General features: G+C 34.6%; 3 protein-coding genes across 3 annotated transcripts; 1 reads left to right on the top strand and 2 right to left on the bottom strand.

Moving 5' to 3' along the window:
• Positions 1 to 587: 587 nt before the first annotated feature.
• LOC132182479 (uncharacterized) lies at positions 588 to 2807 on the top strand. The gene is made up of 4 exons (XM_059595736.1): positions 588 to 746; positions 1556 to 1803; positions 2111 to 2324; positions 2412 to 2807. Exons 1-4 carry the CDS (start codon positions 594 to 596, stop codon positions 2532 to 2534), a joined length of 738 nt encoding a protein of 245 aa, XP_059451719.1. The 5' UTR covers positions 588 to 593; the 3' UTR covers positions 2535 to 2807.
• Positions 2808 to 3831: 1024 nt separating this feature from the next.
• Positions 3832 to 5102, bottom strand: LOC132181980 (peroxidase 66). Its single transcript, XM_059595195.1, has 3 exons — positions 4875 to 5102; positions 4605 to 4793; positions 3832 to 4500 (listed from the first exon to the last, which is right to left on the bottom strand). The coding sequence occupies exons 1-3, from the start codon at positions 5100 to 5102 to the stop codon at positions 3937 to 3939; spliced, it is 981 nt and encodes a 326-aa protein (XP_059451178.1). The 3' UTR covers positions 3832 to 3936.
• A 2980-nt stretch (positions 5103 to 8082) lies between these two features.
• LOC132182608 (hydroxymethylglutaryl-CoA synthase-like) lies at positions 8083 to 16317 on the bottom strand. The gene is made up of 12 exons (XM_059595909.1): positions 15968 to 16317; positions 13720 to 13826; positions 12812 to 12944; positions 11405 to 11548; positions 10419 to 10577; positions 9874 to 9947; positions 9677 to 9752; positions 9507 to 9562; positions 8989 to 9076; positions 8749 to 8889; positions 8515 to 8664; positions 8083 to 8415 (listed from the first exon to the last, which is right to left on the bottom strand). Exons 1-12 carry the CDS (start codon positions 16037 to 16039, stop codon positions 8188 to 8190), a joined length of 1428 nt encoding a protein of 475 aa, XP_059451892.1. The 5' UTR covers positions 16040 to 16317; the 3' UTR covers positions 8083 to 8187.
• Positions 16318 to 16529: the final 212 nt, after the last annotated feature.

The raw sequence follows: 16529 nt of genomic DNA, 5'->3' as shown, positions 1-16529 counted from the left end.
GCCACCCTCAAGACCCACTGGGGTGGTTTCGGTCACCCCAATTTTTTTTTTGAAAAGATATATTTTTTAATTTTTTTTAAATAAAAAATTTAATTAGGTGGCAACGACATCAGTGATGACGTTGCCACTTATGCCAAGTGTCAAATTTTAATTGGTCCACGTGTTAGTGACGTGGATTTCCGTTAAGTCAACTAATGATCAATGGACGGAAGGACCAATTTGGTATTTATCAAAACAAATGTACCTCATGTGATAAAAATCAAGCCCTAAGGAAAAAAATAAAGAAATGAAACCCTATGGGGTATTATGTATTTAACCCTTATTTAAAAACAAATGATATATCAAATGACTAAGCATGCTTTAGATTGGACTTGGCCCAACAACGCAGCAAAAAACCAGGCCTACTACGCGGCATTACTAAAACATTTGAAGTAATTTAAAAAAAAAAAAAAAAAAAGAAAAAAAAGAAAAACCATTTGAAGTGTGGACTTGGCCCAACTACGCAGCAACAACCAGGCCATTTCAGTCCAACTAAAATGATAGATAAATTGGCCCACACAAAGGAAAGATTAAGAGAACGTAGCGAGAGTTGTATGGCAGAAATTCCTGAAAGGAAGAAGCGAAGAATGGGAGAGAGAAGAGAAGCGGATACAAAGAAACCGGCGACACCAACAAAGAAGTGGCCACTCATCAAACCCAAACGAAACCTTCAGATCACTCACCTCAAAGATACGGATCTTTTTACTGTAAGAATTCCAATCCTACTCTCTTCTCCTTCTTCATCTTATTTATTATTTTTTATTATGTTTTTACGAATCTGTGCACGTGTGTGTTAGCATATGAGCTTGATTTCCTGTGGTGGGTCGAATGTGATTTGTGTTCTAGGGCAAGAAAGATGTGGTGTCATGTTATTGTTGTCAATTTTAACGCCTGTAACCCACTTCCATATTTCATTTTATAGTTTCAACAAATAAGGTATCTTTTCAATTTCTGTTTTTGAATGATACCCAATTGCATTTTTTGAGTCCATGAATCAATAATTTTTTTAATTTGGGAGGTAATTTTGGGATGTGGCTGCTTATAATGGTACTAGAATGTTGATTAGAGGGTCCGAAAACGAATCTGGTTACTAATATTAATTGGTTGGGATCCATTGGAAGCTTGTTCAGGCTTGTAATTTGTCAAACGAATTGAACGTATGTCATGAATATTATGAGGGATCCTAGTGAATTTATTCGTGGGAAGGTAGATGCAAATGAATGGGGAGAAGATTAGAAATGCCAGTGGAGATTGTATTGGCATATGCAATGAAGTGCATTACCTTTACATCAATGGGAAGCAGTAAACAAGGATTTAGGTTTAAGGTGTATTTTTGTTATGCTATCAAGAGTTGAGAAATTAATTTGTTTATGATGGATGACATGGGGTTTACACTTATCACTCTAGTATAATTTTTCATCTTCCTGATGGCATGAATGGCAATGCTATTAGATATGATTATAAAATTTATAATTCCTGATGGTTGCATTATCTCTTTCATGTTTAAGATATCCAGGTGCAGAATTTCTTCACATCTGCTGAATCAAAGGCATTTATTAACGCGGCTGAGTCTATTGGTTTTGTCCACCAAGGGAGCCTTGGTCCAACGAAAGGTGAAGCTTATAGAGATAATGATCGAATCTCTGTGAATGATCCTGTTCTTGCAGAAACAATATGGGAGTCTGGACTACACAAACTGTTTTCTGATATTAAAATCCGAGGAAAGGTTGCTGTGGGCTTAAATCCAAATATTAGGTTATACAGGTTGGTTGAAAATTTTCATAAATTCTTTTGCTTTTTTCTTTTTTCCCTAATGTAGAAATGATCAAAATGCATAGCTAATTAGTTTTCTAAGTAGAATAATTTAGTGAAGCTTATTGATGTATCATAAATCATCTCTTTAGCTCGTATGGTAAGAAATAGGAAGGCCTTTTGTATTTGATCTAAACAGAGAATTTCTATCACTTAGACTTTTCTTGTATGATTTTATTAAGGAAAAATGAGTAGCCAAAATTTTAATGCCCTATCTGCCATGAAACTTCATATTATTTTGGATGCTTTGAGTTTTCAGGTATAAGGTTGGTCAGCGCTTTGGGCGGCATATTGATGAAGGCGTTGATCTTGGAGAGGGAAAGTGCACCCATTATACTTTGTTAATTTATCTGAGTGGTGGTTTTAAACCCAAGGCCAAAAATGACCTTAGCAGCCCCAATGATTCTTCCTCACAGCCTCTAGTTGGAGGGGAGACTGTCTTTTATGGTTCGAGGAATGCTATTGTTGCTGAGGTAAATTCCTTGTTTACTCTCTCCTTTTTTTTTTTTTTGGCATATGTGGAATATGCATTGTTTATTAATGTAACTTGAATTTTGAAGGTGGCTCCTACTGAAGGGATGGCTCTCCTACACATTCATGGGGCTAAGTGTATGTTACATGAAGCACGTAATGTTACCAAGGGTGTTAAGTATGTTTTCCGTTCGGATGTTGCATTTGCCTGATGAGTGTAGTCAGTCATCTTGGATTAAGCAGGGTTGATAAATTTCTGAGTTGAAGGCTGTATCTCATCACTTAGCTTTGTCTCTCGCTTATTGATCTTCTTTTGTAACACATCTCTTTCCGAAATTGATTTGGTGCTCTGAATACAAATTTACTTTTTGACAGAATGATATGCTGTAAGTTTGTAACTCCTGATAGATTGCAGGCTTGTCCACCCCTTACCTAAAACACTTGTTAGTTTAGAGTTTAAAATTAGTTTGAAAAGATTTTCTTGTCATTTGTCAACTACAGATATGTGATTTAATGGTGTGCTTGTATCTAAAATCCTATTGTTTTTTTTTTTTTTTTTCCTTCGATAAGTATGTTGTATTGTTCTATTTCATGATTCTGTTTTTGGTGGATCACCAATCAACTAGTCCAACTAGTCCACATTTACTGAAACATTGACAGCATATTTGCAGGTTTCTAAGGCATTTAGTACTACCTTTTATGGTTTCAAAAGTGTAAGAGAAGGTTAGGTTTTGGGGAGAAAAGGGGCAAGAAAATGTTAGAATATAAATTAAATTATTAAATTTATCATTTTTTTTATCAGTTTAAGCTTTTGTGATAAGTGGTCATTTACTTCTCATTTTAGTTAACATGTTGGCTCTTACTCACTTATTGAGAGCGAGTTTGAGCTCACACGTGAGACTATGGGTATACAAGTAGAGCGGTTATTAATTGTTAATAACCGGTAACTAGATAACTGTCTAGGTTGTTGCGATTAGTGATTTTAAGAGTAGGTGAGAGTAGTTAATTATTGCTAATTGTTTACCTTTATATATATAATTTAAAAGAATACTATAGTAATATCACTTCGTTTTGGTATAAGGGATTGATGGTTTCTAACTTTCTTGTGTGATTTTCATTATCATGAAACATTTAGTCATGTTATCAAGCCTGCAACCATACTATTAATCTTGGCATTGGCTATCCAAATGAACTGGAAAATCAAGTAATTGGATGTCCCCAATGCATTCCTCCATGGTGTGTTAGATGAAAAAGTGTACATAGAACAACCCCTAGGGTTTGTAGATCCCTCATGCTCTGACCGTGTGTAGAGGATAAAAATTAGCTACTAACCAGTATAATAAATTGTTAAGTGTTCTTTAACATGTGAGAAACTGAGAAATACATGTTTTTTTTAATAGCATTAATAAAATAAAAAATAAAAAAACATGATTCTAACATGCTAAGAGATGTCTCCAATGTATTACATTAAATCCCTTTTCAGTGTGTGCCAATCAATGTTAATCAAATTTATTAAATTTCAAAGAAAACTCAGTAACGAGATCATTTGCATGATTATAAAGAGGGAATCACAAAAGGAAGAAAAAAAAAAAAAATAGACTTAATTAGTCTCTCTCAATTTACCACTCGGCATTTAACTCTCACTTCACCTTTCTCAATCACCCCAACGTTCCCTAGCTTGATCATTGAAGCCGCAAACTCCCTAAAGAACAAGCTTTGATCCTTTGCAAATGCTTCAACAATCCACCTACTCCTATAATCACCAAAAAGTGCTTGATCCGATCCAAAAACACCTTTCCCTGCCATCAGCCTTCTGTAATACTCATTATCAAAAGTTGATGATGTCGAGTCCAAGAACTCCCCGGCATTGCGATTCTTGTTTTGTTTTGGGCATTTCTTTCTCAGATTCTGCGCAAGCTCGTCGTTCATGGTGGGGTCAATGTCATGCACAGAGCTGAAGTTACGTAGCCGGAGCTCGAAAGAAGAACAATGTGAAAAGCCGAGGCTGTGGCCTCCGGACAGAGCAACCAAATCTCTGGCTCCTAATCCTCTCTTGGCAAAGCTTTGAATGAGTTGGGTTACATTGAAGCTTGGAGCTGGCAAGTTTATGGTTTCTGATGCTTTTGATACCCTTCCATCTTTCCTTCCTTTCAGTACATTCCAATACGGTCCCCCAGTCTGAGGAAATTGGAAAGAAGGTTAGTTACTTCAATTAAATATTTCATGTCTCGGGTCTCATAACCTAATTTAATCATAGTTAAGAGGGCTAGCAAGGGAATTACCATGGTTACAACATCTCTTGCTGCAATGGCAATTATATCAGCACAAGAAACTGTATGAGGACATGCCATTTCAAGCCTAGTTTTGGCATCATCAATCACGTAAAATGATGCAAGTGAGATATTTGGAGGGCCATCTTTCTCTGCTTGGTTCCCTGGAGTTGAGTCCACCAAGACCGACGCATCACATCCCTAACAATAGCTTACAACAATTATATATATATATCCCATTTCCATAATAATGAAAGAAAAAGACAGAGATCGAGGTGATACCCTTATGAAACAGTCATGGAAGAACATCCTAAGGATTCGAGGTGGAACCTTAGGATCATGCATGGATGCCTCGTAAACTGTCCCTAAGATTATCTTCTCAGCCTGTGGGCATGTGTGGTCATAGTAATGAGCATCCAGCACAGCTTTCGACAATGAAGCCATGAGCAGGAGTAGGAAACTTGTTGTGCAAGAGACAAGTACTTTTGGTGCACAAACAGAAACAGCCATTTTGTTTTCGATTAAGATCAATGAAGAAAGAAGAAAAATGATAGTTGTGATGAAAGTCTCATGGAAGTATAGCGTTATATTTATAGTTAATCATAGTTTAAAAAGCAAAGATTTCTACTAAATTCTTTGTAGATTCTAGTATACTTCCAAGCGACTCAATGTAGGACAAACCTGTAGAAATTTGACCCTGTTTTTGTTCTGCTTTGAGACCAAGTATGTCCACCTAATCTCTTATCTTGTACGATCAACAAAACAATTCAAACAATTCTTTTTTTTTTTTTTTTTTGAATGATAATATATTAACTATTCCTATTTTAGTATAGCATAGAGAAACAGATATATTTTGTAAAGTTTATATTATGAATTAGTGAATAACTTTAATTAGTTTGTTGCTTAAATTGAGTATTTTGCACACTCTAATAGGAAGCAGACATCTTAACTTGAAACACCAAAAAATAATATAACTTTTCATACCAAATAATTTTCCTTCTCTTAACAAAATACCTCATAAATAAAATACGCATTGATAAAATCACCGAAGCCACCGTCTTGGTTAGTTTTGGAGACTTGGGTGTTGAGGGCTCGAAGGTGGATGGGAGGTTCGGTGGACGTTAGATTAGAACAAATGAAAAAGTCCAGAAAATTGATTTAAATTAAAGATACAATGTTTTCATTTTCATTTTCATTGTATTATTGTGTTTTTACCTAATATATAAAATTTTTATTGAAAGCTGTAAAATAAGGTTTTACACCATGATAAAATAGGGTCTCTATGAATTGATGGTATGGTTAGGATTTCTAATTTTTGTGACTAATTGAGGCATCAGGTATGGCATACCAAACAATTGCTCTCGATGGAAAATAGTTTTTCCCTTTTCAATAGAAATGGCTTAGTTGTATAGAATTATTATTGAAGTATTCCTTCTCAGCAAATTTCAAACGTGAACAATGGGAAAATGGTATGTTATTGTTGGTGCATGTCTATCTAGTTGGTTAAGTGCAAGGAGTACGGTGGGTGAAAGATGGAGTACATAAACTCTGTACTTCCTTTTTATAAAAAAAATAAAATAAAATAAAATAAAAAATAAAAAAAATAAAAATTTAAGGAAAGTGAAGGGGATTGAAAACCTTGAACTAAAATTTAATTGTGTAGTTGATGATGTAGCCAAATTGTTATGTCAGAGAGAAATGGACCAAGTATTGGTGGCAACTTCTTTAGTAAGTATATAGAATAATGGATTATCCAACATTTGTAGCTCCAAATATATGTGAATTATCTTTCTTATGTTTTGTCATTTGCTTTTGATTGGGATTCTAACCGAGAGAGTTAGGGCTTGTTTGGCAACATTTTTTAGGACAGTTTTTTGTGTTTTAGCCAATAAAAAAAAAAAAAACCATTGGCAAACAACTCTAAACACAAAATACTCAAAACTACTTTTAATGTTACGTCACATCATAACTAAAAAGCAAAAGGCACATTCTAACGAGTTTTACCAAACAAACCCTTAAGAGGATTTGAGGGTAACAAAGTTCTCACTAAAAAAGGTCATCTTGACGGGAAGAACAATTTCCAATGGCATTTTGAGTTTGCTATGCATTTCAACATATTCTTAAAAGAGCATTGTAACAATCAAGGAAAAACATTAGTTACATTTACGCTATCATTCTAAAAGAACTAGTTAAGTTGCAATTGAAGCTTTTTAGAATCGCTTGTAAAGCTTAGTCTCACCTAGTTTTACAATATCTCCAATTATATCCCTGACGTCCACATGACCCTTATCGTTAGCCATTTCTATGCTATCATTTCAAAACGACTAGTCAAATTGTAATTGGAACTCCCTAGAATCGTTCATAAAGCTCAATCTCACATAATAAGCTAAGAATCAATGTTTAATTTAGCACATATAAATTCTTTTATAATTTAGTCACTCACCAATCATCTTCTTGATATGAGACTACGATGTCACAGGCATGGGAACATTGATATTCGAAGAGTTCCCTTTGAAAAAATGGAGATATGATATGATAGGATTTGAATTCCATAGTGCTAGTAAATTGTCACTTGCTAAGCACCTTATAGATTGAATCAGCCACTACATATTTAGTTTTTTCAGTTCAATATCCTGAAAATGAGCACTGGACTTTAAATGACCCAACAAGGTAAGATGTAGCTAGGCAAATTGAGTTACACAGCTAGGCAAGTAGCCTTTTTTCTCAACATTTTTCCATAGAATGGGAGCAATTTTATTTATTTATTTATCATATTTTCATGCAAATATTTTTTTTAGTAAATTGATAAGGAATTGGTAAAGACCAAAATAGTTAATGGCCCCTACCCCCTCCTAACTATCAACTTTAATATCATATAATCCTCCCATCAATTTCAATTTCAAAGAGACTTCCAAGTAGAAGAAGAGCCAAAATCCGATAGGGAAAGTGCAATTTGATTTATATATATAACAAAAATGGAAAAAAGAAAAGAGCGGTGAGTGGCCCTTAACATTTCTTATTTCTTTATGATTTTGAGCTATGAGAGCTAGTTCTTGTTCAATTGAATTTTCTTCAGGCCAAACCTCATTCACAATTAGGCTTATCGATCGGTAAATAGACCCAAGGGTGTCGGTTTCCATAATCGATAAAAAAGACATCATAGTGTAGCATCTAAAGTAATGCTAGAAGGACTACAACATTACTCTAGTACATGAGTCAAGCTATTAGTGATTTTAACGGTCATATGATATTTGAGAGGACTAGAGCATTACACTAGTATCTAACTTCTATCGAATTGGAGTAACAAGATTCTCTCGTTGTTGGGCAATATTATCTCGCGGTTACAAAATAAATAACCAAAAAGACTCGAACCTCGTCAAAATTGGCCTATTCCAGTCTGAAATAAATATTCTGTTTTTTTTTTTTTTTTGGGTTACAGGCTGATAATTTAGAAAAAGAAATACATAAATAGATTTTCTAGAAACAGAGATGACGACGGAGAGTTACAATTTGAGTAATAACGCTGCTTCAAACAACACAACCACGTTGGCAGATGAGCACAAAAAAATTGTACATTTTTCCAAGGAAGCAAATATCAATGAGAATTAACTACTGGACCATTACCACATATAGAAACATTGGTGTGGTTGGCTGTGATGTCGTCAGATTTCTTGGCATAAAATCGACGGTACATTGAGTCAACTTCAGTGAGATAGTAGGTGCCCGGGGTTAAGAGGCTTGTGTCCTTGCTTGTCACAAAGTCCTTTCCCCCATATCGATGCTCCATGAGCTTCAAAGTTTCCACGAATTTCTCAGGAGGCAACTGCTCATTCAAGGAAAAGGAATTATTCAAGCCAAAGAATCAAGGCATGCACGAGCTGATTAGCCCACAGTTAAAAAGAAAGGGGTAAAGGAAAGATACCTCATGCCTTGATTTCAACTTTCCAGAAACATTCATCACTGTTGCAAGGTTTGACAAGCTGAAAGGATGACGACCTTCTCGAATTTGGAATGAGAACAATGTAGCAGTCAAACCGCTCCCATATGAAAACATGGCTACCCGCTTACCTGACTGGAAGTCAACGACAACGATATCACTTAGCTCGAGATGCATGAAGGCTAACCGAACATAAAAGATAGTTAAAATGGTTTATACCAGTGAGGTATGTTTGTTGTGAATAAGGGATGCAAATGCTGCATAGAGAGAAGCGGTGTACATGTTACCAACTTCCTTTGGAATTAAGGTGGTCGGTTGCACCTTTGCATCATATACATGTTTAGCAACTTGCTGGGCTGCCTGTAAAATGGACAATAGTTAGAATCATGAACAGGAGGCTCGCATCCAACGACCATGTTGTCATAGAATGCCATCTCATATTGAGAATGGTAAGTTCACCTTTTCGAGATCCCGGCTCTGATAGCTCTCATCAGAAGATAGAGCTGAGAATGGGGATAGCTTTTCTCTTGCAATCTCATCAACAAAGCTGGTGAAAGAGAGCATATGTAAGCCATTCTGTAACCGAGTATGAATCAAATAATTATAAAATTTGGTGGTTCTTCCATGGTTAATTAGAACAAGTTGTGTCTAAATTTATCAACCCACATACCCAAGAATTGTTGTATGGTGTTGTATTTTCATATGACAAAGAAATAAGTTCAGAAAAGATGCACAACAATTCATTTTTGGGACATTTACAATATATCACTCCATGTCAATTTCTTAAATAAAATTGTGGATTCTAGTTACATAAATTTTAAAGCCTTGGGGTGAGTGATGCTACATAACCTGTCTAGAGGAAGGGAGGTAGTTAGAGCACTTTGTGAACTTAGGATGGTGTTAGAATTTAAGAAATAATTTGATAAATTAATACGACATTCAGGCAACCATTAACATAGCAAAAGTCAGACATGAACCTGGAGTTCCTCAAGAAGTCGTTAAAGTACAACCGGGCAAAACTTTTTTGCACAAGCTGCAGCAGCAGTTAAAGAAAAATGGAATCAATACCTAAAATTTTTCAACACACTTGCGATGAGATGGTATACTAAATTTTAATAGCATAACTAAAACTGCAAAAACTGCATACCTTGTTATATGGAGAATGAAACACAAAATACTCAGCATCAGAAATTGAAAATTGCCTGCCCTCCAATTTTTCATACCTTTATAAAGCATATTGGTATGGATTTCAGTGAGACAGAGATATAAATATTTTTCAAAAAGGAAAATAGAAATGCTTTTTTTTCTTTTTTCTTCTTCTTTTCTAGTTAAGTGAAAACATACTTCTCACAGAAATGTTTGTAGCAAGAATCAAGTGCCATGAGATAGCAAGTTTGTGACAGCTTTCCATCAACAACCTACAAACACAAATTGCCAAAAAATGTATATATATAAGTATTAAAAATGGTACGAAAAAGAATCTAAATCAAGTATGTCAGAATGTGGAGCCAAGACAGGATAATGGCCATCTTATGTTACACTACAAATGATACGACACTTTCTCATGCATTACAAGCATGCACATTATGACGTGAAAGTAGTTTTTGTTCCTACTATGAACTCTGCATTGCAGTAAAAGAGTGCAGAAGTAGGACCACAAACATTCTATGTATTTATTACCATATTTTCCTTATACTTAACCATTCAAAAGAAAATAGAGATAAGTCATTATTGACTAAATTGATCAGTATAAGAAACTAGGACATGAATACAAGTAGAGTTTAGTCTAATATAGGGGATTATGCTATGACACTGCCATTATAAATATTACCACTTTTAATATTTTAATCATCCGTTGAAGTGAATGAGAGGATGTGAGGAAGCATTACTGGGTATTCACTTGCAAGGTTGGGCTTGTAAAAGTCATAGGCATGAGACATATGACTGCCTCTTAATTTGCTTTCAAAAGCAATAGGAGCATCAGGCCCTATCAGCATGGCAATTGCAGCTGCTCCTCCAGTAGGCCGGGCAGGCCCTTCTGCATAAACCTGAAACAAGAAAGGCAGTAGTTAAGTAAAATATAGATATCAGAACTAAAAAGAGTTAATTATCAGCACTAGGCATTACATTGATGTTACATCTATGCAAGAGCTCAGGCGGAAGTTGAAATATTTTTATCCCAGGTATTCAAGTTTACAGTGAGCTTACAGGAATGCAGGAAGGAAAAAGAGAAAAAAAAAAAAAAAAAAAAGGAAGAAAGCCCCTAGAACGCTTGTAGATTCACCAGAAATGCTACTTTATGCTATTTAATTACATGGAAACTTCTTATTACAGAAGATTTACTTTCGTTCACAATCCTAAGTATGATCCAGACCGAGGCAACCCTATAGATACGACATCAAAGGAAGAACTTTTTCTTTTTCCTTTTTCACTAGTTCCTACTGTTGGGTAAAAGTATTAACCACATTAAAACAAAGCACTTCTTTTCTTGAAGCCAGAGCGAAGAAGCAGAAAAGACTTTTTTTTTTTTTTTTTTTAAATTCCAAGGGAAAAACCAATGTAGATGGAACAACTGATAGCATCTACATTTTCTATTACATGTTACGTAAGCTTGTTTTATACTGATGAGTCCAAAATCATTATCCTTTACACCTGAAAACTGTTCAAATCTTGAAACATTTCCAGAATCCAGTAAACAAAAACACCACTATGATCATTTTGGATGTTTAGGTGTCTAAGACCCTAGGGCACATATGAAATCTATTCCTTCAGAGATGGTAAAATCACAGTTTCAGAGAGCTATTTGCCTCTTCACCTGACCATTCATCAGTAACTTATTTAGCTTATTATAGTCCCGGTTACAAAGATATCATACCGCACTGTCTGTGCATACAACAAGACCATAGCGTCCATCCCACGAACAACTTTCTACCCAATTCACACAATTGAATAAAGCTGCAGTTCCCCCATAGCACGCATTCGTCGAATCAACTCCTTCAATGTCAGTATTACCAGATTCCTGCTTGTGACATGAGTGCACATGAGATATGTGATTCACACAATAAATAGACATGACAATACATGCAAATGAACAATATGTTTTTATACTAAATGATATTGCATTTCTTTTCCAAGCATATCTAAAGACACAAACATACAGTATTCATACATATTATATGTTTGAAACATGGACAACTAACAGCTTTCATAATTTTGAGCAAAATCAATTCTAAGTTTATTTTCCTAGTGAATAACTAAACATTATCCCAAAGGCACTTCAATAATTAATGAGACCTTTTACAAGTTTTCATATTGTAACAGTTATTTACACAAAACTCTTTCGTCACTGCCACGAAATATCACATTCTCAAGATATTTGTAACTAAAACGGTCTCATCAATGCTAGGAAAGGAAAAAAAACACCTGTATATTTCTTTCCTACAATTGTATGTTTCACATAGTTTATTAATTTCATTATAAAGCTTTTCGCATAATGGCATGCATAACATGGAATATAATATTCAGTATGGTCCATATTTGACAGCTACAAACATTATATAAAGAGGGGGAAAATACAGTTTACCCCCTAAAGTTTCCGGGGTTTTTCAATTTTAACCCAAAAGTTCAAAAATTGGCAATCTACCCCCCTAAAGTTTCAAAAATTGGCAATTTAAACCCTCCGTTTAAATGGATGAAAATCTATGAAATTACATCATTACCCTCAGGCTTTTTTTAAAAAAAATCCATCAAATTTAACGGAAATTAATAACGAAGGTTTAAATTGCCAATTTTTGAAACTTCAGGGGTGTAGATTGCCAATTTTTGAACTTTGGGGTTAAAATTGAAAAACAGGGGGGGTAAACTGCATTTTCCCCTATAAAGAACTTTAACGTGATTTTAAGATATAACTAATAGGTGGTTTCGAACTTGGGTGAGGATTCAAATGCCTGAAACCTACAAATTGTGTCAATCTAATTTTCATAGGATTATAGATTAGGCCTTTTCTTATTGAACCCTCTGTTAGCTTAGAGAGGTAAAACCTCATATTTCATAACATTGATACAGTTTGCAGTGACGGGAGATCCCAAGTTCTTCTGCAGTGTAGATTATGATGCTTCTAATTTCTCCAATTTTATGACTCGGGGTATAAAAATTAGTAGCTGAGGTCGCTTCCTGCAAACATTATGTGATGAGCACAATCCTGGCTTGCTACGAATAAAGTACATAAGGTTGTTCTGAAAAAAGAAAAGGATCAGGAACAATGAAAAGAAAAAGGGAGTACCTCAAAAGTTTGCATCAGGAAGGTTTTAATAGACTTGCTTTTGTCAATCACAGTCTCACTGCCAACTTCCAGTCGTCCAATTTGTTTTGGATCAATTTTATATTTCTCAAGGAGAGAAGTTACAGCTGTCAAACTGAAATTCAAAGGACTCATAAGAACCAAATTTTTTAGGCAAAAAGTTAAACCGAAACATAAATTTACTGTAATAGGAGACTTCACATATCTACAAGTATAACAACAGTTCATGTGACTTTTGACTCATGGTGCTAAGAACATCCAGAATCATCAAAATGGACCTTATAATCAATGTCCAAGTATGGCGCAGATAAAAAATAATAATAAATAAAATAAATAAAAAAATCAACATCCAAGTTTGACTTCAGAATCAGAGTGACCAAATTTCTAGTAAAAGCAGAATATAATCTTCCACATAAGTTCTAGCAAGATACATTATTAAAAGCGTATTTATTTAAAAAAATTATAGAATTTTGCTTTAGAACTTTTTTTTTGATAAATAATCAAAATATTATTAAAAGCGTAAGGCGCCGCACAGAGGAAGACAAGAGAAGCCACCTAGGAATTAGTGGTTTGCTTCAGAACCTCATAGCAATGAGAATGCAAATTTCTCATAAACGGTTTAAAGAAGACAATTATGCAGTCATCTCTGCAAAAATTCATGAAGAGATGCTGAATGTTCATGTTCAAGAACCTTTTGTTTTCTCATAAAGGAGGAAAGAATTATCCAAGAGGACCTTTGAGGCTTAACGTCTCTTTTTTCTCCAAATCTAATTATGGAGGCTTTAAAGTAGAGTGGCCCCAAACACAAGTCCGTCTATCTGTCAGTAATTTATCCTTAGTAACCAACAAAAGCATGCTATAACATTGAAAACTAAGTAAAGATTAATAACCTCATTGAGATGACATCTTCCACATCTGTACAAAATGCCATGCAATCTTGTCCAAGCCCAATAGTATATTTTCCTTTGCTCACACCATCATGAGCCTCTAGGGCCTCCTATAAATGCATGTAAAGCAGAAAGTTGTATTAGGAAAAAAAGTAAAATGCATATTGAGGTATGCCCTCTCATAATTGAAATGCAGAACAATAATTTAGAGATAAGTTATATTTATAAGGATTTGTTGAGAGCTTGTGTTATGAGATTATTTCTCAAGCCTAAAAATATTATGAACCTGGAAAGTTTTACAAAAAGAATAAAAACTAATAAGGCAAGCAATGTGGTTAATGAAATCGATTATTACAATTGTGGTTCGTTTCACAGCTAGTCCTATGCTACATGACAAACATGTGAGAGACATGTGTTTGAATCAAAATACATGAGGAAGAAAGCTTCATTTGAATTATCATACGAAAGGAAGGGCTTCGAATTTCGTCACTCCAACATGAAGGCTGGATTTGGGATGATGAATCGATGATGATGACCAGGATGATGATAATGATGATCAGGGACGGACCCACAGGAAGCCACCCCCTCCTCCCAAAGGTCCGTCCCAATACTGTTTTCTTAGTACTGTTTTTTTTTTTCCTGAGCCCTTGTATTGATGTTTAGATATTGATATTAACTAGCTAATAGGTTTACGTCTAAGATTACTTCGAAAAAAAAAAATGCCTAAGACAGCAGGACATTTGTTTTTCTTAAGTAAGTAGAGGGATCAGGAGAAAAGGTTAGAGGTAGATGGAACAAGTATTGACATTTTTTTTTTTTGAATATTTTTTTTCTCATCTTTTACACAATTCTGGATCACTCCTCACTCCACAAAAATAATTCTGTCTCTGACTGTAGAATCAAATTACTCCCCAATTTTTATTTTTTTTTGACAAAACAAAAGCTTTTTATAATTTGTTTGTTGGCTCTTTTGACCAATGGCATATCTAATTTTATAGAAAGAACAAGTAATGTCAACTTCTACAGCCTAACTCTTCTGTCATTTTACTCTTGAAAGAACGTGTAAAGGAATTTACAGACAGAAAAGTAAGAACTCTTCTAGAAAGGAAAGATAAATAAATCATATTTGATGACCATGCCCTAAATAGTTTGTCATTTTTCTTTGCCCCTATACAACTTCAACTGGTTCCCTATTTTGTCACAAGGTAAAAAGTACTTAATTTTTTATTTTGGATAATTAAAAACAAGTATTTATTAATACCAAAAGTCTTTATCTAGAACCAGCACAATGTAAATTTTGGACCATTTACACTTTGCTATGTACATTGCAGGTCTTATATATTCTACAAATATTTTATTAATTTAGGTTGATCTTTAACAATTAATTTTTCCCACCGAAAAATTTGAGAATATTATTATTCACCAAGAATACCCTACTCACATATTCTCATGGATGGACCTACGAGGTTAAGAGAGATTTTATTTTATAATTATATCTGGCCCCTCCTAAATAAACATCCTAGCTTTGTCTCCCTTCAAAGCAAGGCAGTTGTTTTGGTTGTCAGGCAAATTAATTAAACTAAAGCATATTCTTCAATGTCTCTTTGATGTGACCAAAACTTGAATGAAGCTAGCCTTTAGAATCTATAAGAAACTACTTTATACAGGAAAGCACAACTCGCCCTGGTTTGATTTTCTACAGAGGTTTTGCAAGGAACAACCATGTTTAATTGATCACGCTTGAGCTGAGGATGCCTTTGAATAAGATGAACAAACAATTAACTATGGCTTCTACTTTTCTATATTTCGTTTTTTTTTTTTTTCCGGAAAAACATATTATATTTATATAGACACACACACATACATATTCATATATAGGTTGCCTTTGATTGTTTCTTTTCTCTCTTTACTATAATTATGATTGGCCACCACTAGGACTAGCACTAAGCTCTGCTTGGTTACCGAAAAATTTCAAATTTTTCCGTCTCCATTTCTATCCTTACATTTACCAACGACTAAAACTTAAAAAAAAAAAAAGAAAAAAAAAGAAGAAAAAACAACGACTAAATAAAACTACAAAAATTATCTCAAAAAAACAAAATAATAATATAATAATAATAAAATAAAATAAAAAAAAAATCAAACACAAGCACCAAATTTTCCGTACATTTGTTTATAAAAAAATAGAGTTTAAACATCAATTAGATCAATCAAATAGTTTCGAACATTAGAAAACCAGAGGAATCTTCACCTGCTGCACACAAGTAGGAGGGAAGTAGATTTCCATGGCGAGGATTCCAACATTTTTCGCATTGGAAGCCATTTCCTAGCTCCCCCAGTTCAAGCGTGTCGGATTCCCCTCGCTTTCTGGTTCCCAAAGACTTGTTTGGACGCAGAGAAAGCCAGAGAAAAAATGGCCGAGAAAGTCTCCGTGGAGAGGCAGTAGGAGCTCGTGTGCGTTACTGTAACTCTGTAAGGCGTTCCAAGTGCGCAGAAAACGTGGCTGGGAACGAATATGTAGGACCAGGGGTTCGAATTTGACACTTGTTTTGGACAGTATTTACGGTCGCGGCCACTTTTGAAGACGTTGAATTGTTGAACCCGAAGCTTAGATAATGACTGAATTGGTATTATCATCACAAAATTGACCCGGGGTTCGTATTTGACACTTGAAGACGTTGAATTGGTATTAGCTCCGTTGCGCCAGTGCGCCTCTATCGCCGTTCAATTCTGTATTTACTTTTTTTTTTTACAATGCTATTTTACTTCGAAGATTTCTCATTAGGCAAATTTTTTTTTTTTTTTTTTTTTTT

Source organism: Corylus avellana, chromosome ca5 (assembly GCF_901000735.1).
Source record: "Corylus avellana chromosome ca5, CavTom2PMs-1.0".
Lineage (NCBI taxonomy): Eukaryota > Viridiplantae > Streptophyta > Magnoliopsida > Fagales > Betulaceae > Corylus > Corylus avellana.
Note: the sequence above shows the minus strand (reverse complement) of the source record. Positions and strands in the feature narration are given on the sequence as shown.

What these genes read in the sequence shown, in the direction of transcription:
- LOC132181980 (XM_059595195.1), bottom strand. Translation starts at nt 5,102, where the DNA reads ATGGCTGTTTCTGTTTGTGCACCAAAAGTACTTGTCTCTTGCACAACA. An exon ending in TCCATGACTGTTTCATAAGG is followed by an intron (nt 4,794 to 4,874) that starts GTATCACCTCGA and finishes AGCTATTGTTAG; the next exon opens with GGATGTGATGCGTCGGTCTT. An exon ending in CAAGAGATGTTGTAACCATG is followed by an intron (nt 4,501 to 4,604) that starts GTAATTCCCTTG and finishes CAATTTCCTCAG; the next exon opens with ACTGGGGGACCGTATTGGAA.
- LOC132182479 (XM_059595736.1), top strand. Translation starts at nt 594, where the DNA reads ATGGCAGAAATTCCTGAAAGGAAGAAGCGAAGAATGGGAGAGAGAAGA. An exon ending in AAGATACGGATCTTTTTACT is followed by an intron (nt 747 to 1,555) that starts GTAAGAATTCCA and finishes TAAGATATCCAG; the next exon opens with GTGCAGAATTTCTTCACATC. An exon ending in CCAAATATTAGGTTATACAG is followed by an intron (nt 1,804 to 2,110) that starts GTTGGTTGAAAA and finishes TTGAGTTTTCAG; the next exon opens with GTATAAGGTTGGTCAGCGCT.
- LOC132182608 (XM_059595909.1), bottom strand. Translation starts at nt 16,039, where the DNA reads ATGGCTTCCAATGCGAAAAATGTTGGAATCCTCGCCATGGAAATCTAC. An exon ending in ACCTTGCAAGTGAATACCCA is followed by an intron (nt 9,948 to 10,418) that starts GTAATGCTTCCT and finishes TTGTGTTTGTAG; the next exon opens with GTTGTTGATGGAAAGCTGTC. An exon ending in ACAACAAACATACCTCACTG is followed by an intron (nt 8,665 to 8,748) that starts GTATAAACCATT and finishes GTTGACTTCCAG; the next exon opens with TCAGGTAAGCGGGTAGCCAT.